Source organism: Rhinolophus sinicus, chromosome 1 (assembly GCF_057876585.1).
Source record: "Rhinolophus sinicus isolate RSI-liver-muscle chromosome 1, RSI-T2T, whole genome shotgun sequence".
Taxonomy (NCBI): Eukaryota; Metazoa; Chordata; class Mammalia; order Chiroptera; family Rhinolophidae; genus Rhinolophus; species Rhinolophus sinicus.
In genome coordinates, this window is record NC_142501.1 from 113,316,047 (window position 1) to 113,343,299 (window position 27,253).

General features: G+C 38.7%; 2 protein-coding genes and 1 long non-coding RNA gene across 3 annotated transcripts in view; 1 reads left to right on the forward strand and 2 right to left on the reverse strand.

Moving 5' to 3' along the window:
- LOC148759201 (uncharacterized) overlaps positions 1 to 4,992 on the forward strand; it is a 32,978-nt gene extending 27,986 nt beyond the window's left edge. Inside the window, exon 3 of the long non-coding RNA XR_016023026.1 lies at positions 488 to 4,992. This is a non-coding gene — a long non-coding RNA (uncharacterized LOC148759201). The remainder of the gene's footprint in view (positions 1 to 487) is intronic.
- LOC148759197 (uncharacterized) overlaps positions 1 to 26,344 on the reverse strand; it is a 160,375-nt gene extending 134,031 nt beyond the window's left edge. Inside the window, exons 1-4 of the mRNA XM_088793368.1 lie at positions 25,077 to 26,344; positions 23,225 to 23,404; positions 21,979 to 22,049; positions 20,687 to 20,824 (exon numbers count right to left, since the gene is read on the reverse strand). Coding sequence (XP_088649494.1) covers positions 20,687 to 20,824; positions 21,979 to 22,049; positions 23,225 to 23,300 — 285 coding nt within the window. The 5' untranslated portion in view covers positions 23,301 to 23,404; positions 25,077 to 26,344. The remainder of the gene's footprint in view (positions 1 to 20,686; positions 20,825 to 21,978; positions 22,050 to 23,224; positions 23,405 to 25,076) is intronic.
- On the reverse strand, positions 6,270 to 19,321 carry LOC148759203 (ankyrin repeat domain-containing protein 26-like). The gene is made up of 5 exons (XM_088793605.1): positions 18,329 to 19,321; positions 16,826 to 16,975; positions 13,647 to 13,717; positions 13,213 to 13,306; positions 6,270 to 6,386 (listed from the first exon to the last, which is right to left on the reverse strand). Exons 1-5 carry the CDS (start codon positions 19,238 to 19,240, stop codon positions 6,270 to 6,272), a joined length of 1,344 nt encoding a protein of 447 aa, XP_088649731.1. The 5' UTR covers positions 19,241 to 19,321.
- Positions 26,345 to 27,253: the final 909 nt, after the last annotated feature.

A 27,253-nucleotide genomic window follows, 5' to 3' on the forward strand; every position in this document is an offset into this window, starting at 1 on the left:
TTCTCAAAGATCAACTGAGTGATAATAGTGATGGGAACTGAAATATCAAGAAGGAGAGGCAAATCCCACCTTAGTTCCAGAAATCTGAAAATAAAAAAGTACCCGCTATGAACGGAATAGGGGAATGACGTACAATACGTATATCCAAACGTCATCTGCAGTGAAATGAATTAAGGCATGGTAATCAGTGAATTAACCTGTAAAAACAGATTTAAAAAATGTTTTCTACTACATCCTGTCTTGCTCAGTCTTCAATATCCCAGAATTTTTAGTGTTCTGCTTCACGCTTTTCTACCTCATTCGTGACTATATGAATTTTGAGGCTCAATAATTTTTATCTCCTCTTCTTTTTATTCTCTAGTTTTTCACATGACTTTTGTACTCCTTTATAGATAATAACTCCTGTTAAGATTGATTTTCTTCAACAAGATGTAGACATCCTTTTTAAAAAACTGTTTAAAACAAATTGTGTTTGTTTCCAATCTAGTTGTGGGATGCACAGCTCAGCTCCAAGTCAAATCGTTCTCTTCAATCTACTAGTTATGGCGGGTCCAGCTCACTGACCCATGCGGGAAACGAACCGGCAACCTTGGTGTTATGAGCACTGCACTCTAACCACTGAGCCAACCGGCCACCCACCCACCGGGGGCTCAGCTCCAAGCTCCAGCCATTGTTTTCAATCTAGCTGTGGAGGGTGTACCTAACTGGTGCATGTGGCAATCGAACCAGCGACCTTGGTGTTATGAGCACGATGCTCTAACCATTGAGCCAACTGGCCACCCCACAGATGGAGACATTCTGAAGATGCAGTTTCCAGTTTTGCTGTGAGATCGTCATTCTGAATGAGTAACATAGTATAATTTGGTTACGAAGGAAGTTGACTGAGAATAGTCTAACCCCAAACCAGTATCAACTTTTGAAATCAATTCAGTTGCAATAAAATGTCATCGATACTGTAGCAGAGTCTTAGAATGTGGAACCTTGAATTACTCAGAATGAAGAACGAACATAAAAGCACCAGGAGTCTCAAAAATGCATCCTTTACTGTCATCGACTTTGCCACACGACATCTGCACTTGATTTTCTACTATTTCTTGAATGCTTGTTTCATGTCTTTCTTCTATAAAATGACTATAAGTCACCTCCCAGTTGATAGTCTCTCACCTGTTCCCCATTTTAACTCTCCATAATTTCTTAAGAAGTTGTAGGGAGTTACAAGTAACTCATCCGAGTTACTTCGGCCTCTGTCAGCTACAAATGTTTCATGGCAATTTGAATTGCTTTCCAAGAAGAAATGATTCCCAAGGTTAAGGAGAAATCACATCTCACACTGTGAATGTTTAGTGAGATGAGCGCTACATTTTTTTCACCAACAACAAAAGTCTTAATTCAATAACGCTGTCTCGTAATCCTCTCTTACTTTCCAAGATATACGAGAACATCCTAAACAGCAATAGTAACAACAACAAATCTCCTGGAATTTCAGTGGAACTGAGCAGGGTAGAACTACTTTCCTGTAGATACAATGCTTATTTGGTAAGACGAGGTGAGTGGATATAGTGTTTTTAAAACATGCCTACAAATTCTTGACATTTCTCCATGAAATTCCCTCTCTTTTAATATGTGCTGGCCTTAGTGAGTCACTGGATTCTAGTGCATGGAATAGGGCAGAACTGCTGTGAGAATGCTATGTCTGAGGCAGGAAATGTGATACAGCTTCCATGTGACTTTGTCTCTCGAGAAGCTCGGCCTGAGAACCCAGCCACCAGCTGTGCAGAATGAAGAAGCCCAGGCCACACAGTCAGGCCTCCTATAGATGTTTGCGCTGAGACGGGCCCAGCGGATGTCCCGGGCAAAAGGCCGCTTCAACTGCTACATGTGTGTGTTACAGCCTTTAGATGATTCTCATTCGCAGCTTCATGGCCACCCAGCTGATGCCAAGTGGAAAAGAAATGAGCTGGTCTCACAGACCTTCATCCAACTGCATTGCTTTGGAACAAAACAGATGCTGTTTTGAGCCACTAGCTTTTGAGTTGGTTTCTTGAGCAGCAATAAATAACTGGCATTGTTACTGATATTCAAAATGGTGTGAGGCCACAAGGAATGCCATCTAAAGCCTGTAGGAGTGCCTTTGCACCAGGAGGGACGTGGAACCCGAAAGGATGTGGAGAAGAGTGAGAATGACAACCACAGGGCCTCCAAGAGACGCTTCTTGGGGGCTTGCTGGCCCCTGAAGAGGCTGACAGCAAGGGCTTCTCGGCCAGTGAAGAAAATGAGTCTGAAATCTGGATGAAAGGGGACTCTTGCTATGAAGTAACAAAGTAAAATCCATGAGATACATGAGCTAACGAAAGACTATGAACTGTAAAGGAACCAGGACATATTGTGTTCAAATATCTGTTTCCCATTTACAGCCTCTCCCACAGGTCCCGTTTCTGTTTCCCATTTACAGCCTCTCCTAAGGTCCCCACAGGGCAAATCACGCTAAAAGAAAGAAATGGCTTCTGGGTGAAGATCAAATTCCCTGTGCTCCCAGGAGGACATGATATAAGGATGAAGAGAAGAGTGTAAAACTCTTCCTCGAGACCTCAAAAGGGTTAAGGTGGGGCCTTAAATTCCTGGAAGGATCTACAGAGTATAAGAATTTTAAAGGCATGGTCCTGCAACAGCTACAGGAAGCCCAAGAGCTTCTCTCAAAACGATTTATGACGGTGGCTTTTCTAGTGGCACGAACCCCAATAACTCACACGCAACGCCAAGCTTTTAGGATGATCAAGTAGCAAACAACCAGCTTGTTACCTTGGACTAATAAAAACCAAGAGAGTGAAAACTAAGAGGAGGCCTGTGGGGCTTAGGCATTCGCGTGGAGGAATGATGCTGAGGAAAGGGCTGCAAGCACAGGTCATTTCTTATGAAAAGCACAGAACAAAGAGCTCACAGGCCACAGCAAAGGGCCATGGAGAAGCCCTGGCAAGGTTACCACTGAGTCCTAATCCAAGAACGGACAGCACACATCAGGCTGTATTTCAGAATTGCTATGGACTAAGGTGCCTTCCACTTTCCATTTCTGCAGGGGAAACTTCAGCAGTCGAGCAGAATGTTGGGTGTGTGGGTGGTAGATAACTTGTCCCTTCCATTCTCATGTTTTCATATTGAAAGGAATTGTCCTCAAGGGGCTTTATCCTAGAAACCAAAAACCAGGCCCTTCATCCCCATTTGCACCAGACTCACATGGTAAAATCTTAGACTCGAACCTGAGCCTGATGCCATAAACTTGAGACTTGTGGGGAGTATTGTGTAGGGATGAGTGTATTTTCCATGTGGGAGGAATATAAAGAATTGTGGACAGTGGATAGATCAAGCTGGTTTTTAAATGTGTCCGTAAATTTTGAAATATTCATTGCATAAAAACAGTCTAATATGGGTCAACATTAGTGCCTTGCTCCTAATGAACAGAATATGTTGAAAGAGATTCCGTGTGAATTCCAAGACTCCTTCACAAAGGGCAACACTGCTCCTGTTGGTTATGTCTCTGAGGATCTGAACCTTGGAACCCAGCCCCGTGTTGTGGGGGGCTCGGGCCACAGTGCGAGCCGGCTGTTCAGGTGTGGGTGTCCCTGCTGTCTGCCCCAGCTAGAGTGCCGACCAACAGTAGGCACCAACAACCGGACACATTGCTGAACAGACTTTCAAATGATTCCAGCCACCAGCCACGGAGCTGCCCCAGTTGAAGCTGAGGGGAACAGAGACAGACGGCCCTGGCCACACTCTTCTTAAGTATGGATTTGTGAACCAAATAACTGTGGTTTATTTCAGCCACTCCATTGGGGAGTTAAGGAAAAAATAGACACAACTTCTGGATTATAAAAAGATATAATAAGCAACATAACTTATGCAGTATAAATTACAGACATATCTTCTTTTATTGCACTTTGCTGTAATGCGTTTTGCAACTATTATTATTATTATTATTATTATTATGTTTTACAAATTGAAAGCTTGTAATAATCATGCATAAAAAAATGCTATGCTTTAAAGGACACATTGAAAAACTAAAAAGCAAGCTAATGAAAGGGAGAAATATTTGAAAATCCTGTATGTGATAACTAATTTGTATCTAGGTTATACAAAGATTCTTACAATTCAGCAAGAAAAAGACTATCCAATTTTAATGGGCAATGGAATTGAATAATCAATTCTTCAAGGAAGATATATGAATGGATAATACGCCTCTGAGAAGATTGCTCAGGATCGTTAGTCATCAGAAAAAAATAAATCAAAACCACAATATGGAGCAGAGAGTACACTAGTGGTTCCCTAGGGCTAGGAAGAGTGGGAAGGGCAGACTGGCACACAGTGAAAGCTAACAGGTACAAGGATACTTTCCAGGGTCATGAAAATGTTCTAAAACTGCTTGTGATGACCACTGCATAAAGCTTTGAACACACTAAAAGCACTGCACTGGACAGTTTAAATGAGTGAACTGCATGCTATGTTCAGTATATCTCAATCAAGCTGTTACGAATGAACGGAAGGAAGGAAGGAAGGAAGGAAGGAAGGAAGGAAGGAAGGAAGGAAGGAAGGAAGGAGGGAAGGAAGGAAAAAAGAAACAAAGAAAGAAAGAAAGAAGAAAGAAGCTGATTTGGAGCCAGTGCTTTGGGGGTCATGCAACAGAGTCCTTCTTGGCTTTAGATAACTAGCCAGGGTTGAGACATAGGAGAGGTAACAGAATGCCCTTTTAAAGAAAAATTATATAGAAAAATAGCGGTCTTTTTCACTGCTTCTGTCTATGAAATTAAGGAAAAATCTATATCATACTGCTAAAAGCATTGAGTGGTTTATATTTCCCCAAATTAAGTGATTTTTGGGTTCCAAACGGATTATAAATTACCTTCTGTTTTAACCTATTTTTCTGAATATCCATTTCTGATTGATTGGGTTCTAAATCTCCAAGGACACTAACCTCTCCATTTTGATTGTCATGTAGCATCCTTGTATTCTGAAAGAGTGTCTTCAGTCTGCAGAATTGTAGAAAATGAGTAAGTCAAATTCTTTAAGACAAATATTTAATAATTATTTAAAGAGAGATTATGTCTATCATACAAAATAAACAAACCTATAAATTATGAACCTCTCCTATTTATTCCAGTATAATAGTTTGAGAGCATACTTATTAAATTATAATCTTAAATGAGTAACATAAAACAATTGTGATACATATGATACAGACATCATATTGTAACGATGAAAGGTTCTTATAATTAAAGTATTATTAACATCCGCTTAAGATTGTTAGTATCAAACGTTACCCTATTATTAAATATCAGCTATAAAGCAGAGATCAGTATCAAAGGTGAAGAAGGAAAGTATAATATATGTGGGTGTTTCGAAAAGACAGAAAAATACCATTCGGAGCCTACTGACCACAGTCTACAGGAAGAAAAGAAATCATTCAAAATAGAAAGAGAAACCAGAAGGAAAAATCTGGTCAGAGTGGAAAGGAAAGGGGCAGGGCTTTAGAAGAAAGGACACTGGAGAGATAAGGTGTAACAGTCTCTTCAAGTCTGTTTTAAGAAGAGATCTTTGCCAGCACAATTTAATAAAATGAGAAGAATCCAAAACAATGCAGAGAAAGACAGTGACATGAGGGAAAATAAACACTGAGGAGAATCAGAGAAAAAACTTCATTCAGTTTGCAGCAAGGGCACGCCACGTGCGGGCTTCCCAGATGTTGGGAAACTTCCATTATTATCTGAGTGAGACGATTACTCATCTCATTCTTCTTTAGGTTATACATCTGGTTTGGTATGTATGACATGTTTTATAACTGAAAAAAGTAGAAAGAACACAGAAGCCAAATCAATAACACTTCTGATGATGTTAAACAAAACCACAGATAGGTTTTTAGACATTAAACTGTTAGAATGCCGAAGAGAAGAACACTACTAAAGGAAGGAAAGATTACCAAAGAGAGCAAAGACATCTTGCAGAAATAAAGATTCAAGGGAGACCAGGAAGAGCGCAGTTGACAGTATATGCAAAAGACACTGTCATTACAGTTACAGGAATCATTAAAGAGTAGGTATAACATTTTGGCATTCACACAAGTTTGATTGTGCTGTGAGTTTCTGAAGTAAATTTTTAAGTAGGATAATGTGTTTAACTATGAAAATTACAGATATGAAATACATTTGTACTTAGGTTTTCATCAAGGAAGAGTTATAGTTAAATAGTAATTAATGGTTGACATGATCTGAAATATCAAAACCTTACCTGGTAACCTCTTTCTCTAATCCATCATTTGTCTTCTTGTGTTGATTCAAATCATATTGCAGAGATTCTGTTAACTTCTTATAGTACTCTAATTGTTTCTTTCCATCCTGAGACTTTGAAAAACATTTTTAAAGAAAGTTAGTTTTGAAAATCTAGAGATTCACTTTTCTTTCTCTAAAAGATTATTCCTCATGAGTTCATTAGTAATATGTGTAGACAGGTGTATAAAATGTAGTTTATAAACCTGATGCCAGTAAGGACAGATTTCAAAAACAATGACTTTTCTTAAAACAGCTCAAATTGATTTTACAGTGTCATCATTGGTTTCCTGGAATTTAAATTGCCAAACTTTCTTAAAAACAGAGGTTTTCACATGTAAAAATACTAAGTGTTAAACCTGATTTAAATAGTGGCTTATTTACATTTCGGTTTGTAGAAATGCCTCCAGAGACATTTTCATCTACAGCTCAAGATTTTCCAGGGTTTATGGAATCACATTTTTCTACGATAATCACTGAAACTTCCCTGCAGTCCACCTTACATTATTGTGATCATCTGACGTGAGCATCAGATGAAGACTCTCATTCTCTGTAAGCGTTCTTCCATAGGTTTCAATTTCTCCGTTTCTAGTAAATATTTTTCTCTTTAACTAAAGTTCATCTCCTCTATGTTATATGAAAACAAAACTGTTTCTTGATTCCTGTGACTTTTTCTGTCATCCTGTTTTTCTCCTTGGACTCTAACCCTCTTTAATGTGTGGCCTCATCCCCAGGTCCATATTTTCGCCACTTATTCTCTTCTTTTACAGAAGAATCTGACTTTCTGCCCTTATAACTGCGCTAAAACAGTTTTCAGGGTCATCTCTTTCTTTAGTCCTTATCCTGCTTTACTTCTTCGCAGCAACTGATGAGGATGCCCACACCCTTTCTGTGGTCTTCTCAGCCCAACTCTTTTCTAAACAGCAGCCCTGATAGTCAGTCCTTGACCCTTTTCTATTCCTCTTTTTAAATGCTCTCAGCTTCCTACATCCCAGTGCTTCAAACCACATTCCCTCATCTACAGTGGCAGCCCTCACCCCCTTACTGAGGTCTTCTGTACGTTCCTTTTTCCCCTCGAGTCCCTCATAGACAGCGCCCTCAACCACACACTCATAAACCATGACTTGCTATGGATCGGCTCATCTTGTACATTTTACGGGGATTCTTACCACTGTTACTGTGAGCGTAGCGTTATTTTCAGATCTTGGCAGCTCCTCACCCTTAGGATGCTGACCAGCATACTTTGTCCTGCTTTTCTCTCAGAATGCATAAGTTTTTCATAAGCTTCACATTGTCCGCTATTCACCTTTCCATGTTTGTTTGCTCTTTTGAATAACTTCCTATTCCTTGGGACCTGACCTGACCTGACCTGACCTATGGAAGTGTTCTGAAATTCCTTTCACAAGTACACCCCTTATCTTGTTGGAAGGCTTGTCAGCTGGAACTACCCTTTCTTCCCAGTCCAGATGCTTCCTCTCAACATTGTGTGAATCAAATATCTTAACCCCGGTAATATCTCACCTGGGGGGAATCCTGAGATGAGAGTCTTCTAGAGAAAGAGGGCTATTGATTGAATTCGTTGAAACCTGTCGTAATTAAACTTTTGATTTACACGGTAGAGCTTATGGTGGCTGATAATTCTGTGGCGATGCTAATTACTTCCCCTAGGAATCTATAGTCGCTCATTATTTTGGTATTGTAAGGGACTGTTAGCATGAGAACTGCTACTTTAGCATAAGAACTGCTACCTTAAAGTTAAGATAGGGTTAACAGCCCTGAGCTTAAAATAACCTAATGGCCTAATTGTTATGTGAGACCAGATGCCTAACAGCTTATCTCCTGTTCTCTGAAGAAGCAATGGAGGCTTTTGTAGTTTATCTATAAACTAACTCTTTGAAGCACAGCTCAACGTGCACTCTCTAAGCATAGCTCAACCTGCACTCCCTAAGACTGAAAAAAATTACTTAATGCCTTAGCTATGTGAGAATTGTAGGTTAACCTGTACTCCCTAAAACTACGGAAAATTACTGAGTGCCTTAGAAACGATATAAAAACCCTTAGCTTTAAGGGCTGGGGGTCCTTGTTAAAACCCGCTGCGTCGGGCAGAGACGGGGACCCCAGCTAGCTGGAAATAAACCTCGCTGTGTAACTTGCATTATCGTGTCCTCTGTCTGTCTGAGGGGGGGCGATTCCAGGACTTAACAGTATAAGCTTAATCAGTTTTAGGTATGCTTACAATAAATTTTTCGATTTTTTGACATTCAGTATTATTTTACATTAATTTCATGTGTACTGCACAGTGGTTAGAATTTATATAATTTAAGAAAGTGATCCCCCTGACTCGTGCAGCACCCACCTGGCACTGTACGGAGTTATTGTGACAGTATTAACTATATTCCCTATGCTTTACATTACATCCCCATGACTATTTAGGAACTACCAATTTGTACTTCTTACTGCCTTCACCTTTAGCACCCTGCTCCTAACTCCTCTCCCATCTATCACCCTAAATTATCGCGTACTCATCTGATGCCATGCGTTGCTATTACAATATTATTAATATATTCCTTATACTATACCCTGGATCTCCATGACTAGTTTGTAACAACCAATTTGTACTTTTTAATCTCTCCCCTTTTAACCCACTTCACGAACCCCCTTCCAGCTGGCAACCAACAAACTATTCTTTGTATGTATGAGTTTTTTTTCTGTTTGTTCTGTTCTTAAATTCCACTGATAAGCAAAATCACATTGCATCTGTATTTCTCAATTTGACACACTCCACTCAGCACAACACCCTCCAGGTCCATCCATACCGCCACAGATGACCAGAACCCATTTCCTTCCATGGCCAAGCAATATTCCATTGCATGTATGTATCATCTCTTCTTCATCCATTCATCCATTGATAGGCCGCATGCACATCTTGGCCATTGTAAGGAATCCTGCAGTGAACATACTGATGTACACATCGCCTCGAATTAGCATTTTTCGGTTTCTTTGGATAAATACTCTGAAGTGGGATATCTGGGTCATTCTTTGACTCTTGTGATAGCCTTTGTTTAAAAGTCTATATTGTGTGATATAAGCATTAGTCCCACAGCTTTTTAAATTTCATGTTGTTTTCGTGAAATATCTTTTTCCATCCCTTTATTTTCAGTCTCTGTGTCTTTTGATCTGAAGCCAGTCTATCGTAGGGAACATATGTAAGGATCTTATTTTCTTATCTTTCAGCCACCTTGCGTTTTGACTGGAGCATTTAATCCATTTACACGTAAAATAATTGTGCGTAGATACATAGTTACTGCTATTTTATGATTGATATTTTTGTTTTTCCTTTTTTGTTCCTTTTAAAGAAGTCCCTCTAATGTTCCTTATAATACTGGTTTGGTACTGATGAACTCCTTTAGTTTTTGTTTTGTTTTGTTTTTTCCTCCAGAAAGCTCTTTATCTGTCCTATGACACTTAATTATAGCTTTGCTGGGTAGACAAATCTTAGCTGTAGGCATGTCTTCATCACTTTGAATATTTCTGCCAATCCCTTCAGGCCCACGAAGTTGCTCTTGAGAAATCAGCTGCTACTCTTATGGGTGCTCCTTTACAGATTACTAAGAGCCTTTTTCTTGCTGTTTTCAAAAGTCTTTATTTGCATCTAAACTTTGGCATTTTAATTTTGACGTATCTTGGTATGGGCCTGTTTGGGCTCATCTTCTTTGAAACTCTGTGATTTCTGGGCTTATATGTCCATTTCCTTCACCAAGTTAGGGAAGTTTTCAGACATTATTTCTTCAAGTACATTTTGAACCCCTTCATTTCTTTCTTCTTCTCGTACTACCCGTATGATGAGACTGTTGTTATGCTTGACATTCTCAGAGTTCCCTTAAGCTATCCTCATAGTTTGGATTCTTTTTGCTGGTCTCATTGGGTAGTCTCTGCTACCATAGCTTCTAAATCGCTCATGCGATTCTCTGCTTCATCTAATCAGTTTTCATTCCCTTGAAGACATTCGCTTTTTCAGTTATTTTATTCTTCACTTATGACTGGTTCAATTTTTTTGTTTTCTATCTTCATTTTTGTGTTTCCTATCTGTTAGTTGAAGTTCTCCTTGAGGTCACTGAGCATCCTAACAACCAGTGTTTGGAACTCTGCATCTGCTAGATTGCTCTTCTCTATCTTGCTCAGTATTTTTCTGGAGGTTTGCTCTGTTCTTTTATTTGGCATACGTTTCTTTGACTCCCCATTTTGGCTTCCTCCCAGTGTTTGTTTCTATGTATTTGGTAGGGCTGCTGTGTCTCCCAGACCTATTGGAGTGTCCTCATGTAGTAGGTGTCCTGTGGGGCCCAGTGGCACGTACTAGCTGTTAACTAGAGCCGGGTGCTATAGGAGTGTCCTTTGTGTGGGTTGTCTGTACTCTCACGTTGTAGTGCAGCCTTGGTTGCTGTTGGCATGTCAATGGGAGGTATTGATTGTCAGACTGTTTGGTTGAGGACTGACCATGACTACAGTGGAGGAGCTGTTTTTGCAGGGGCTGCCCCTATAGAGCAGGATTCGCTGTAGCATGGCACTGGTGTCTACCCTGTATACACTTTGGTTGTATCTTCCTGGCAGGCACCCCGGTGATGCTCCCGCTCTGTCCAAAGATGGCCTCCAAGTACGTCAGCCCTAGGGACTCCTGGAAGCGGCCCGGCCACAGGCCTAGTTCAGCTGCAGCCTGTGTCCTGCCCAGGGCTACCTAGCTTGACCACAAAGCAGGATGCAGATGGCTGCCACCCGCACCAGCTTTGGAGGTGCCTGAAGAGTTCCAGTTGTGAACCACAGCCAGCTTCCACTAGTGCCATCTTGGGTCTGCACAGCAAGAGGTAAAGGTCAGCTGAAGCCACACACTGCTTGTTTGGGTTTTGTGAAAATTTGAGAGGTTTTAGGAAAGTCTGCAGCACGAGCCAAGACAGGATTTTTTTTTTTTTTTTTTGGAAACACCACTGGAAGCAGCTTGGATTTGCTCCCTAGTTAGGTGGGGCAGGTTCTCAGGGATTCACCAGGGTGGGATGGACATTGTTAGCCACGTTGATGTAGACTCAAGAGATGGCGGCTCCCATGTCTCACACCGCAACGGGTGATGGATCAGTTCAGAAAGAATGGATTCTACAAGCACCTCTGTGTGGGAGAAAGCTCCCTTCCAGCCGTCAACCTAAAGCCAGAAAACGTATTTCCTTTCCTTATGTCCCTGACATCTTTTGAACTACTGCCCAGAGTTGGAGCTCAGAGCAAGTGAGTCCCTCAGTTAGTAATCCCATTCCCAAGTCCTTTAAGAGAATTGACTGGGACTCTAGCCATCCTTCATCTCACCCAGCCACTGGTTTCCACACCCAGAAGTTATGGGGACATCTCTCTCCAGCACTGGAATCCTGGGCTAGGATGCCTGGTGTGGAGCTGGGACCACTTGCACCTCCAGGTGGACCACCGCATCCACGATATCCCTCCCGATTTTTAACAGTCAAACAGGGGTCTGGCATCAGCTTGTTCTGTTTTTCTGCCCCTCCTACCAGTTTCGAGGTGACTTCTTCTGTATGTCCTTAGTGGTAGGACGACTTTGGTTGAACTAGACTTCAGGTGATGCTCAGTGATGATTGTTCTGTAGTTTAGTTGTAATTTTGATGTGGTCATGAGAGGAGGCAAGCATGGCATTTACCTACTCTGCTATCTAGACCACAAATCCCCAATTTTTCAATTTTTGATACTTCAATAGATTTCTTTATAAAACTGCCATGTGACAACTCCTGGAACTACCATTCACGTAAGACTCCTTTTCAACACATTATCATGTCACTCATATGAAAAGTATGCTAACGTAATGTGACTTAATTGACAAGAAGTCTAGACAAAAATTTTTTTCAAAGTTTCTTTGGCCACAAAAAGGACCATCAGCACAATCTTCTGTTTCCCTTGATGGGCATGTCTGTCTAATGAAATTGCTTAGACCTGGCTACTGTGACTGAAATACACCAGCTGGAAGGTACATCTACGTCATTGGTCCACCACAGGGGTCACAATGCGATCTTAGGATGGGAAATCCTAGGGAGCCTCTCCTCCAGAGGACAGGAGGATGTCAGGGGAATGTTGTTCTGCTTAGGAAACAGTGATACAGTTTTCCCTGTCCATCGGGAAATTGTCATCCTGGATGACACATCAATCTTTTCTGACATCGAACTGTTAAATCTTTAAAAGCGTATGATTAACTCAAGTGAATGGAAAAAGATTAGTTTCTAAACTTGCAAAGCTAGGAGCACTATGTTACTATGTAAGGCCTTGATTGGACATTCATTTCTACTTTTACACTTGCATCTGTTTTCTTTTTCAAAATCCAACAAAGAGAAAAGTATATTCTTTTCAGGAAACATTTGCACAATGACCCAGTATTCTTTAATGATGAAGAAAACAAATTAGAACATTAAAAGTAATTTGTTCTCCAAATCTCACTAAAGGGTTTACATTTCAAGGGAAATTCAGAATTCTGGATCAAATCCTTACTCAAATGCCTGGACTCAAACAGATATTTGTAGTCCGATGTTTGTGACAGCATAATTAGCAACAGCCAAAAGTTGGAAAAACCCAAATGTTGGACAAACGAAACGATAAATGAAACGTGGTATACATCAAATATTGCCTTTAGACTATCGCAATCTTTTTTTATAAAATTCTTACCACAAAAATCATTAATTTTATGAACTGAGATTTCTTTCTCTGTGGAGAGGAATTACATTACTCCCAGCAAGTAGTATCAACATGGATACGGTACTTTTATTAACGAGACTGTTCTTATTGTCTAAAATAGTATTATATGCTACTATGACAGACATAAAAATTCCTTTGCAGTATGACAGAAATGAAGAGACTAACTTACCAAGCTTGTACCTGACAGGTTCCTGTGAAGGTGTTCGATTATGCCCTCTAGCTTTTTATTTATCGTTTTTATGACAGCATTTTGAGTTTCAAGCCTAAAGTGAATATTTTGACATAATTATTCTCACACATTGACTTTAAAGCATACCACATAATCTCTGAACAAATATCTGAAGGTGCAACTACATAAAATCTTACAAATTCAAAAGCGCATGATTTGGCAATTGTGCCATTTTTCTAGTTGTGAATTGTGGACAATGTGCAAAAGTAGAGATAATGTACACAAATTACTCTTTTCAAGGTAGCTCAAAGCTGACATTTTGACCCAGCTTCACACTCATGTGTTTATTGTTATAACTGATCTAATTGTCATAATACACTACACGTCTGCTTTATAAATACTCAAGGTACTTTCTGTGCTGCTTTAAATTATACCTTTGCACATGATCTTGGATCTTCTCGGTACATTGCGCATCCTCTGCATGTCGGGCACTTGCTTCTTGCTGCTAAAATAAAGAAAAAGTGATGTTGAAGTACTGATGATCTATGACATCTGACAATTAAGTTCGCAAACTTGTTGCATGATGTTGCTCCCCTTTTTTTTTTATATGTGTGAGGGATTGTTCATTATGAATTTCTACCAACTGGACAAACAGTTAACCAAGTTTACTCTTTGGAAGTGCTGAAACGGTTGTGTGAAAAAGTTAAGACGGCCTGAACTTTTAGCCAACGACTCATTGCTCTTGTATCACGACAATGCACCAGCTCACATGGCGCTGTCCGTGAGGGAGATTTTAGCCTGTAAACAAATAACTGTATTACAACACCCTCCCTACTCACCTGATCTGGGCCCCAATGACTAAATATGTCATTACCCAAAGATAAAGAAAATATGGAAAGGAAGACTATTTGATGACATTCAGGACATCAAGGGTAATATGATGACAGCAATGATGGCCATTCCAGAAAAAGAGTTCCCAAATTGCTTTGAACTGTGAACTAGGTGGTGGCAGCGGTGCATAGCTTCCCAAAGGGACCTTTGTGACTGTAGTGATAGTCAGCAAGGAGGTATGTAGCACTTTTTCTAGAATGAGTTCTCACACTTAATTATCATACCTTGTAGTACAAATGACCTGAGAAGTCACACATACTGTATTCCAAGCATCCCATCAACTCTAATTTTAAATATTCACGTACGTGAATTACCAGCCTATTCCAGGGAGTTTGAAAGCTAACAGGCTACTCTTGGGGGCAGTCAGACAGTTCATGGAATAGTTTGAGGGGCAGTAATTAAACAAGAGCAAAATGCCTGGGCTTTTATCCCAAGTCCATCAGTTATTAGCTGGGTGACCTTGAGCAAAATACTTAAATTTTTTGGATCTCAGTTTCTTCATGTATAAAATGAGACAATAGTGGCATCTACCTCACTGGGATATGGGGAAGATTAAATTAGGGAACATATGTAATAGAAAAGGACACGGCACACAGTAAAATCAAAGGGTTTGCAGTTAGCATTATTAGTGTTGCTGTATTTTAAGTTCTAATACAATTTGATATTTACATGGATGGGATGCCAATGGAAGTGGTCTGTTACACCAGTTACAGTGAAATCATTCATCAAACTATTGGCAATGTCAGCAAATGGGGAGCATTAAGCCCGGAATAGAACCCCAGTACTAAAATCCTTTTACCAATTCCACTAGCCAACAGTACATTTTCTCTGCTTGTAATAATTTATACGTTACTATGTCTCTGTACCACTCAGTGGGTAATGAGTAAGGACTGCAATGCAAATACCACCTCCTGGATTGAGCATACAATTTACATGACCATGAGAGGCAGGGTAAAGCCACTGACATGGAAATAACGGACTCTAGTGCCAAACCCAACTTCCCAAATCAATTCATTCCCAGCAACTGATTAGGTTGGGATGTGTTAGCAAGCACTCAGAAGAGTAGATGAAAGCACCATGCTCTGGCAGATCAGAAAAGGCATCCTCAGAACTGTACAGTAAGAACGTGCTATCAATCTGTACACCCTGTCTGGCTGCAGAGAGGAAGGGCTGGTTCCCTGTTATTTTATTTTTTTTATTTTCATGGAGGGGGGAAAACGACCATTTCATTGAACAATTTTCTATTAGATTCGTGCTTTCAATTTTATACATAATTGTGAGAAATACTTTCAGAATACAAGTTTAATTATATCAATGTCTCCAAGGGGAAGTATTGGTTTGGTATAAAATATTTAATTTTATCCTAACAACTGTTAAAGAAAACATTTTCAATTTATGCAAGGATAGGTGCCATCATATCAAATACTATTTCCCCTTAGACAAACTTATACTTAGAAAGACAGAATTCTCTTTCATGAAAAATTAAAACTATGTCAAATTTTGGGCTTGATTGCTCTGCACAGACTATCTGACAAGTTCTGAGGAACATGAGTTCAATGAGAATTGGAACAGTCAGAGAAAGCTTCACGGAGAGGTGAGACTGGGAGCGAGAAATCCGGGGGCAGGGAAATCAAAACATTGGCTCCCCCATAGCTTGTCAACTCGTGTTCATAGCAGAATTATTAACAGTCAAAAAGTGGAAACAACACAAAGTCCCATCAACTGATGAATGGGTAAGTATTTTGTCCACAAAGTGAAGTAATGTTGGGCAATAGGAAGAAATAGCTAACAATTGATATGTGCCACAACACGGTTGAACCCTGGAAATGAGATGTTACGTGAAAGAAGCCAGTCACAAAGGACCTCGTATCTTGTGATTCCATTTACATGAAACATCCAAAATAGGCAAATCTATAGAGACAGAAAGTAGATTGGTGGTTGCCTGAGGCTGGGAGAGACAGGAAGACGGGTGACAGCTAAGTGATGTGGGGTTTCTTTTGGGGGTCATGGAAATGTTCTATAATTGTGGTGATAGTTCCACAATTCTCTGAATGTAACAAGAGACATTGAATTGTATATTTTAAATGGCTGAAATATGATATGGGAATTGCATCCCAATGAAGATTAAAAAGAAAAAAAACAATAGTAAATCTAGATTATTTTCTTAATTCTCTATTGTGGGTGTGCATAATATAATGATCTACGTATTTCTATACTTTTAAAATATTTCTAAAATGAAAACAAAATGAAGGAAATGCCTACTTCAACTGGTTTGTATAATGAACTTTCTGTACAAGTCAGTCTGAAGTCCATGAAACATATGCCAATGCTGTAACCGTTCACAAAAGCGATGATAAGAAATAAGACAAATGTCTGAATTGTGCTAGTAAACATTATCTTCTGATCTTAAATGGCTGCTCATCGTGGTCATGGACCTATCACTACAAAAGATTGTTTAGTAGGAAAAAAGTCTCTCGATTTCTATGAGGAACTCTGCCTATTTCTCAACGTTACCAAGGGTATAGACTACAAACACATACAATGCAAATAGCAGGATGGAAGCCAGAATTTAAGGAAGAAGTGCATTATAAAGATAATAAAATTATAATAAATTAAGTACAAGGAAAACACAAAAGAGAGCTGCCTTGAAAATCAGCATCCTAAAACACTTTATATTAATCAACTATCGATGAACTGTTGACAGGTTACATTTCACACATACCTGACTTGGGAGTTGCTCTAATGTCTTGAAATCCTGCCTCTCAGCTTCTGAATTCATATGCTGATGTGATCTAACCTGCAGTGAAGCCTCTGACTTAGGCAGTTTTTTTATGGTGTCCGGTAGCTCTCGTTGAAGTTGTCTCCCAACCACCTAGGAAGATGATTCTGTTAGTGATTTTATAATCCCATCTATTAAATTACGTTAAAATTCGCTAACTCTAACATATTAATACAATACATAGCTTGAAAAAGATCACCCCACGCATCAGTTCACCTTCTTTTCTTCTTTTGGACAAATTCTGTTTACTGAATCTGGGTAAGACACAGAAGGTGTGATCCTGCTGCCCACTCACTATTACGTAGGTTACTTGAACAACAGATTCAGCCCCACTCTCCACTTCCCCTGATGAAGCTGCAAAGCTTAACAATCTCCTGACATCTCAAGGGGAGCTAGGTATGTCGGTGGGACTAGTGGTAGTCAATTCTACATTGTGGAATGTTTTCCCCCTTTTTTATCACAGGTTTAAATTGACTTCACAGGTCCTCACGTATGCAGTCCACTGCTCACAACCTTCCAACAGATTCCTGTATCTTAGAAGAAAAGCGACTCATTCCACTGGTCTTCAGGGCCCCAGGTAACACGGCCTGGACCTCCCTTCCTGCTACACATGAATCCTGCCACCCCTCACTCGTCTGAAAATGGAGACCCAATGCCAAATTAATAAATCAGAGACCGCTGCAATTCTCTTTGAAATGGACAAACTTCTGTCCAAATGATAGTAAATGGGCCTTGCGATGAGAAATATGAATTTGTAAAAATATTCAGAGACTATTATTCATAGCAGTGGGAAGATTAAATCAAGTAGAGTTTTGATAGAACTCCTCACATTTGTCCCAAATTATGATTTAATGAAAAATTAGCTGCCTTTAAAGAGGTCACAGTTCATAAGAATACATTATTTGAGACTGAAATAGTTCCAATTTATATCAAATTGACATGAATAAAAACAAAATTATACCAACTAAAACGTGGAAGAAACTACTGAGGGAAAGGGACAGCATCTACACTTCAGTTCATGGGGGAAATCTAGAATTAACTGTCTAGGTAATCCACTTAATTGAACCCTTATCTCTAAAAACTCTGTTTGCATAGGAGCATTTCCATTTATCTGCTTCATAATGGTACTGCAATGTGGTAACACAAAGATGAAAATTATTAGTGAAGCGGTCTAAGACTAAATCATTCATATCAATGTGTATCTATTAATAATTTATACCTTAAAATTTCATAGTCAACACAATGCCTTTACTCACAGGAAAGCACCTCACAGGTCTAAGTTTTATTGGCTGGATACAATGTATGCTTTTAAGCTGTTAGAGCAAATACATTTGTAATCTATGTATGTTTAATATTCAGCTAGTTTGCAACATTTAGCCATCATCAAATATTTGAACACTGAATTTTCTTCCAGGAAATTTGAAAACTATCTTTCTGGATACTTACTTCTTTTTCTGATTTATCCTTTTCATACTGGCACATTCTTCCATTCAAGTTATTCAATTTGTTGACAAAATCCTGATGTTCCTCTTTCAACATACGATCTTGTTTTTCAAATACAGCTTGAAGCGCTTTTTTGAGCTGCTGAAGCTGCTCTTGAATATTCATTCCTGAGTTTTCCTTATTGTCACTTTTGTTGAACGCATCACCCAGTTGCCGTGGAAGAAGCATCTTTCCACTTTGCAGGTCAGAACCTTTCTCCTTTGGGGAGTCCGGCTCTCCAGTATATGTGCTCACTTTTCCTTGTTTCCTTTGATGCACGTGTTCAATTTTTTCCTCTTGACACTGAGTTTGGTTTGGGTCTTTCAGTACAGGTTCAAAAACCAATGTCCTGTCTCTGACAGCATATCTAGTGTGAGGGAGCTCAGTGTCTAAGCTATTGGATTTACTTTGAGCTTTAGAAAGTTGCTGAAAAAGAATCTCAGTGTTTTCTTTTAGGTTACACCTAGCAAACCTGATTTTGTCCATGAAATGCAAGCATTCATCTCTTAATCCCTGGAAAGCATTTCGTAGGTGTCTTATTAATTGCTTACAAAGCTCATAATGATGGAGAGAAGCACTAGCCAGCATATAAAGGTTGGATTCCGCTTCTATTTTCAATCTTTCTTTGCTTCGACTTTCATTCTCCAGTTGAGAGTTCAGCATTGTATTCTCGGCTGTTGGAACATTAAGCTGTCTGTTATATTCAAATATTGTTTTTGTTAGTGTTTTGTCATTCAGTTTTATCGTCTTTTGAAGACGGTCATCCTTTTGTTTTACATTTGCAGTGTCCTCAAAGTATTTTTTTTCCATTTCCTGATTCTGAGGTTTCAGTGTGTCCAGTTGCAGTCTTAGTATGGCGATTTCATCCCGTAACATCTGATTTTCACGCAACAGGTCTTTTTCTTTTTCGCAACTCTCAGAAACCTAAGTAAAACAAAGGAGACTTGTAGCTAGCACTCAATGAAATGGCATATCATGATATCGTTTGAAATTAAAGAAGAACCTAAATGTTTATATAATGAAAAGGTTGTAGTAAGTGGATATCCCATTGGAAAAATACAACATTGAATGCAAACCTCCAACTTTATACAAGCATAAATTCCCCAGAGTTAAAAAAAATTTAATGTAAGATGCTGAATCCATGAAAGTAAAAAAGAGAACTTTAAAATCATAAGAGAATTTTAAGAGTCTCAGAACTGGAAAGGCAGCAAACCCAGAAGGCATGAAATAAAAGAGTAAGAAGTTTGACTACATTTTAAAATAGAGGTTACCGTCTGAATATACACCTATCCCACAGTAAGAGTATTCACTCTGCATATATTTGGACTGATTACATTTCCTAGAATTCTTTTTCCAAGAATACTCAAAATATATTTTACTTTTCTAATATTTTCAGAGTCACCTATGAGATTAAATCTACTAATCACTGATAAATCTAGGCATTGCGCTAAGCACTTCTTTATACATCAATGAACTCATTTCGTTATCACAATCTCGAACAGAATGATTAAAAAGAGGAGCAAGGTCAGGATTTTCCCCAGGACTTTGGACTCTACAATAGTATGCTTGCTGCTCTTCTAGTGTAAACATATAAATTCAAAAGACGCCTTAGATTTCAAAATACTCAGGGAAAATAAGCTAAAAATTATAGAGCTCTTCTTAGAAAATAGTGAGATTATTTGCTGCTGCAATAAGTGTTGTTTCCCTTTCATGATGTTGAAAGGAGAAATAAATGTGAAATAGGGGAAAATACACTGACTTCTTTGAATAAAATACTCACCACTAAATTATCACTAAGTATGTATCACGGCATCCAATATCTTCAAAAGTTCCTAGTACTGAAGTAGGACTCTACTGGGAGCAAATTGTTACTTTTCTCAAAAGCAGGACAAGGAGATCTAAAAGACGGTCTCTGACCTGGCTATGCTTCTACTCCTTACAATCAGTGGAAGTGAAAACTAACCTCTCTGCTAACACAGCAAGGGGATGAAATCCCTGCCTCAAACTGCAACTTCTGTTATCAGTAGCAGTAGAGTTGAGATTGTAAAAAGCTCATTGATCCATGTAAAAAGTATTGAAAGCCTCCCCTATAGATGAGACATTGGGAACGTCACTACTTGATTGTTGGACATAAATGGATTTCAGTCAAGAATATCATTTATTGCAATGGACGGAAAATCTCACTTCCCCTAAAATACACACACACACACACACACACACCTTTAACATCCTCTAGAATTCCCATAGGTACAACATTGGTTTTCAAAATATGTCCATACACAAATACGCACACACATATTTGAAAATAACTAAACAAAATACCTCAGAATTCATTTTCTTAAGATTTATTTTTGTCTCCTTTTGTTGTTGAAGGCAATTGGTCAGAATTGCATCTTCTAATATTCTGTTGTCCTGTTCTTGAGAAAGTGGCCTCTGCGTGTCGTTTTCCTTTTGTACAACCTAGAGAATCGAATAGGAACAAAGAAAAATTAGAATGTAACTAAAATTTAACTGTTAAAAATCTTAATCTACGTTTACTTATTCCTAAATTATTGGACTGTAAGTAGAGAGTGAAAAATAAGTTGCCTTAGTCTAAATTAGAAGAAAAACATGAACCCGCAAAACTAATTTTGTCACCGTTTGCACTAAACAATCGCTTATATGTTAAACCCACCCCAAAAATGAAATAGTAAATGATTTTTAATGTCACAGAGGCTTCCTCACTTAAAATAGTTCACCACACCACATCTTAAATAGTGAGCCCCTATAGTGAATTTAAGAATATCTTTTAAAGATTAATAACGGGAGAATAGGCAAACTTTAATTAGGAGCCCACATCATTAACATCAATCAGTAAGAGAAGTAAATTCCTACATATTAATACAAATTATACACTATGATAGTGTTATACATTGACATAGTTATCTGTTGCATCCAATTCTAACTTATTCAACACCCACTAATAAGAGCAGATCAAAAATTAAGTCACATTTACTGATTTCCTACACTGAAATGAAAGGAATTAGAAAGTTATTGTTTGTGCCCTAATAACCAAAGGTCCCATCCTGGAAAGCGTGATTCTCTTAAAAGTCAGTTGAGTTGATTGCATGACCCCATTCTCTCTCTGAATGTAGACTCAGACGTCCATTACACAGAGGTCACAAGGAAGAATCCATCTCTAACCTTGGCCTTAGTGACAAGCCATAGGGAACTGCACATTTTGAACCACTGACTCCTTTCACGTGAGCCCGAATCAGTGGCCATCATTTTCACATGGTTCATAATTTCAACTGTCTCATCACGTGATTCAATATTTGATGTTACTTTCTTTGTTATGTAAGGGAGTTATAAAAATTAAAGGAGCAAACAATATTCAGGACTTTATTATTATTATTTTTTGCCTCAATTCAAGGATAAAGTTGAGCTGTGAATATGTATAGATGCTAACAATATTTTAAGTTTTCTAACTAGTTCAAATGTTATACATATCATTCAATTATGACCGTGTGACTCTAAAAGGCTAGCTTGAAAGGTAATTTCAATTGGACTCTATTATATTATTAAAGCACAGAAAACCATATTATACTAGAAATATAAGCTTAAATTTTACATACACGTGTGTAGTTCTTTTCATTTCCATCAAGCCTCGCTTGCCCTTCCTCCGATGTCATTCCTAGGTGTTGTCCTGCTGACAAGTCTACATATGAGTTAAAACGAACTACTTAGAACAGTCAGATAAAAGCTATCATCTTTATAGATACAGAAAATAACATCTTATCAATTGAGAGTTCAAATTAAGCGTAATCTTTTCCTGAATACTTTACTTTACTTAAGAAATACTTCTAATTAGCTCACACTTCAACAAACCATTTGGGTAATATGGCACAAAGTAAAAGGCATACAAACGTGTCAAAAATGAATCCACCAATTCATTCATTGAACATCGATGGAAAAACAATCAGAAACAAAACGCAATTTAGAAATACAGGACAAACATATCGAATCGCACTATATACTCTGTTCTCTACCTCGTAATTGTACCTTTTGAACAACACCCTAAGATTCAACTGCAACGTCATTCATTGTTTCCACAATGACTGTTACTTCTGATGCATGTATCTGTGTACACCCTTCCTTATAGCTGAAATGTTTTCCTCTAGTATTCTGAAAATTTCTTTTCACCATTGAGGATTCAGCACTGGGGTTTAAGGAAGAAGGGAGAGAAGAGGAGACAGACTGCGGACACAGCTGAGAAGGAAGTGCTATGCACTAAATTCTCAATGAATCCCAATACTGCTGCAAAAGTCAATTCTAAACTATATAATGCCATAGAAAATCCAAGAAATATTTGGTTGTTGGTTTCAAAGGTGCTTTTTCAGTTACATCGAATAAAGTTATAACCAATACTTGTGAATGCCGAGCTATAAAACTAAAGCTAAAAAACTGTTTTGTTTCACTAGGCAACCTTTTGATCTTTCTGAAGTTTTCCCATCTGGTCCCAATGTGGTACATATAATCCTGCTGCCCACTCCCCAGTGTACGCTAAATACTAGTCTAAAGGAAATCACCCTTTCACCTCATTCTCTTTCTTATTTCCGTATGTTACTGTGCTTCAGGAAGAATGCCAATGTCTTGCTAAAAGTCATTCTGTTTGGTTGTAAGTTGCATAAACAGAGTAAACGTCAAGTAGATTTTGCCACAAAATGACTGTTGGAAAGTCAGAACTATGATGGGGCTACATAGAGGTGGGCTGGGGTTGAACACTTTCTGTATCTTTAGTTCCTTCTTTGCTTTCTCTGTTTTCTGGCAGCGGTGATTCACACAAGTCACGGAGCCTATGATTACCTAACAGAAACACACCTACAATCTGACTCTTTCGTTTGTCTATTACGGTCATCTGTCCAAACTCTGTGGATGCTGACAGAGGTTTGCTCATTGAGTGTGATGCAAACGGCCTTTTATCACCAACTTTCCAATCCCCGGATCTTTGAGAAGTTCCATGATCGAAAGTCAAAGAAGTAGCATTCCATTTGGAAGAAGCTGAAAATAAAGTTTTCATTTATTAGGAGGTAAAAATAACACAAAGTTGACCATCTTGAAAAACTTCCTTTTTCAGAGAAGCGGTCCCACGTCCTCCTTTTCCCCGAACACACTACTCCTTCCGAGCACATTTTATTTTAAGTGTCCTATATTGCCATTCTCATAGGTAAGTTTAATTCATTATTGTCACTCAGCAATTTCTATTATGTAATGTGTTTCCAATTAAAGCTTTCCTTAATAGTTAACATGGTGCCGGATGTGAATTTTTTTGTCGTTCTCAAAAGTCATGTCTAACCACTTATCTTAAGTTCAAATATGTGTGACAAACATGGGATTAGAAAAAAAGCTTTTAAAGCATGGTACTATTACAAATTAGAAACTACTTATTATAAGAAAATAGTCTTTTCTAAATGCTTCAATATCTTCAGAATTCATTTTTTAACCCTTCCATAAACAGAAATTCATATGACAAATGACAGACTTGGGTGACTTTGTTGTTTCCAAGTAAAAATACGATCAAACTAGGTCCACACTAGCTCCAAGGAGTACAGTGAACTATGAGACAGAAAATGAATATATAGCAAACTTATTTTCCTTTTGCTTTTTAAACAAAATTCTCACCTTAAATCTTAAAGACAAGTGAAAGAAAACCACAACTGTAGAAGAGAAGCTTTAAAACTATTTTATCACTTCACAACCAGGGAGCCCGTATGTCATTTAAAACAGTAGTTTCCAATGTCCTGTGAGAATCCCTAAAGTCCCAAGATCAGTCAGTCGAGGGGCCCGAAAAGGTCAAAACTATTTTCACAGAAACACTGACTGTCATTGGCCATTTTCACTCTCATTCTCTTCTAAGTGTACAGTAGAGTTCTCCACAGCCGTGATATCACAGCTCTGATGGTAACATCATAGGTCTGATGGTGACTGGCTCGTAGCTCTAATGGCTCAAGGAATGCATGCCTGTGTGTGCTCGTATTTTAAAATTTTCAGGTTTAAAGTCTAATATTGTAACTATCAATGGAGACCACCGACAAAAGAAAATACTTTGGAATTCTCAATAAGTTTTAATAGCATAAAAGAATCCCGGGGCACAAAAGATTCAGAAATACTGTTTTCAAAGACTGTGTCTACCAGATATTCATTACTATTAATTACTTCTCTCATTTTTAATCATCAAAGACTCCATAAGTTCATGTACACGCACAGCCAGTGTCTGCTCATCAGAACATCTGGTTGGCTTAAGAGCATCAGTGTTACAACACTAAGAGGAAGTAAAGTTAAAACGCAATTGACATGGTAGCGACTGAGGCTTACTCTGGGCAAACGTCAAAATTCAAATAACCATTTGGAAACCCTGGAAATATCTTCCAGTGTGATAATTAACCCCTGAGAACCCCTAATAAGCACAGGGGTTCCAAACTGGGACTTTTTGGGGTATCGAAACAAGAGGAGAAACATTTTAGTGAAGTCACACTTTTAAAATCTCATTTTCTTAGTCCTGTCGATGTCTTTTCTCTCAAACTTCGATAGCAACAATGACATCACGTTACTTATGTCAAATCCTTCAATTAAATTTGTAACAAAAAAAAGGAATGAGGAAGAGAAGATTGCACGCATGCCAAATGTCCGCGCGTACTGCTTCCCAAAATTAAATTGGTGTTACAAAGTGCACCTGGTCTGCAGGGTTGCGCACCGTACTTTCCTACAGCTTCCTCAGGAACAGGATCTTCCACTTCAATGCTGGTCTGAAGGGGTTAGGAAACAAGATGATTAGTAACTCATGGACACTTCATACCATCTCTAGTTAATAATTCAGGATGAAAATGTTAAAGTTCTTACCTCCAAGAAAAGCATTTTTTGAAAAATATGTATCTAAGGAAATATTAGGTTGGTGCAAATGTAATTGCAATTTTGCAATTTGTTCTTTACCTTTGAAACCCCAATTACTTTCGCAACAACCTAATACTTTGATAAGTGCACTTGATATAACCGTTACATATTTCTAATCACAGCTTTGTTTTTTAGTGCTAAAACAAGATACTTGCTTGACATGGTAAGAAACCTTGGTGTATGTCCAGCTGAGTCTAAACAGAACATTTTAGAACCTACTTCATCTAGGTCCACAAGAGCTAGGAGAAACCGAACTGTTATTTGACAAAAATTTTGATAGAAAAAATCATTGACCCAAGTGGCAAAGAGATAAGAAAAACTTTTCATTATATTATGTGTCAATAAATAATAGGAAAAATGGTATATATAGTTATGCAACTTTTCAAAAAAGTATAATAATTTGTAATCAGGGAAAAATAAGAACATTTACTTATTATAATCATCTAAAATGTACCAGACACTTACCATGCACATTTTACTTCTTTCCCACACAGAACAACAAGTATAAAAATGGGTTGATGATGGTTACCCCACTTCCTCTTCCTGGCCATTCCAAGACGTTAGAATACAATGATGGACAGATGCGATCCATTGCAGTCTCTGTCCAGCAGGTTTTGCTTCTAGATCTTCACACGACTGGCTCCTTCTCATGCTTCACTTGGCAGTTTTTGTCACACTCACAAAGATCTTTCCTGACCACTGATATTCCACTCCCACTCCTATTCCAACTACAATCATGCCCGACCCCCGACAATATTCTTTAACCCAGCATTCTCCATTCTGCTTAAATGACGCAGATATAGTGACTTATAATGGACTGTCGTTCACTTGTTTTTCTGCTTGTACAGCTACAGCTGTCCCCTGAACTTCTCCAGTCAGTGTCTAACTGCCCAGCACACAGCTGGTATCCAACTAGAAATTTACTCAAGGTGAAAACATTCAGCTCGCACCAACAAAGCCTCAAGTACCAAAACACTACACATCTACAGGGTATTGCCAATCACAGTCTCTGAAACTTAACATCCCCCAGGTGAGAAATCCACGTGCCCCTTCTAACTTTTCCACTCTGTTCTTGACACTACTGCCATTTGATTGTCCTACAGGTTTACAAAAAGTGTCCCCGATATTTAATAAGTCGCTGCATCTCACTGTGATCATTGTGTTTTACATTCTATAGCACCCTTTACAGTTTTCGAAGTGTTTTCACATTTGTTACCACATTTGTGCATTCCACATACCTCAAAGGTAGTCATTAGTACCATTATGACAAATGAGGGCACTGACATCCGACAGGTTAAGAAGGAGTTGCCCCAAGACCCCACAGCTAGCAAGTGACCCATGCAGGATTCTACTGCGTTCTTATCGTCAAACGCAGTGTCTGTGCCAGGAGGCAGCAGTTGCCTATATCAGAAGATCACACTCCTCCTGTCTCTTTCCACAGCTGTCACCTCACATTGGCTCATCATTACACTGTACTTCCATTACTGCAAGTACAGTTGCCATCAAGTGACTCAATGCCTGCTGTTTTAACTGAACGAGACAGTTGTTACATAGTAAAGCAGCGCTCAGCCAAATTGTTGTTAGTGTAATCCAACATATTAGTAGTATTAACCATGCTTTTCCTACCATAGAAAAGTTCCTTGCAGATCTATTTGACAATACAAATATAATAATACTTTGGTGTCCCAGGCATTATCTTCTCAAGTTCCAAATTATAAAAACACCCTACAATCCAAACTCTTTCTTTCTGAAACTCATTAGGACATTTCCACATCTACAAAAACCACAGAGTCATGCATTTGGGTATAGGTCGAGCTGGAATAATTCTTTACCTTTTAGGTAAACTTCACTTCAGATCCCAAACTGACTCCTTAAGACTTGGAAGCCTACGTGTTTTATACTATTCTGCACTGACTTCCTAAAGTGAAACTTGCAAGTTAGCAGAATTGTACTACGCTG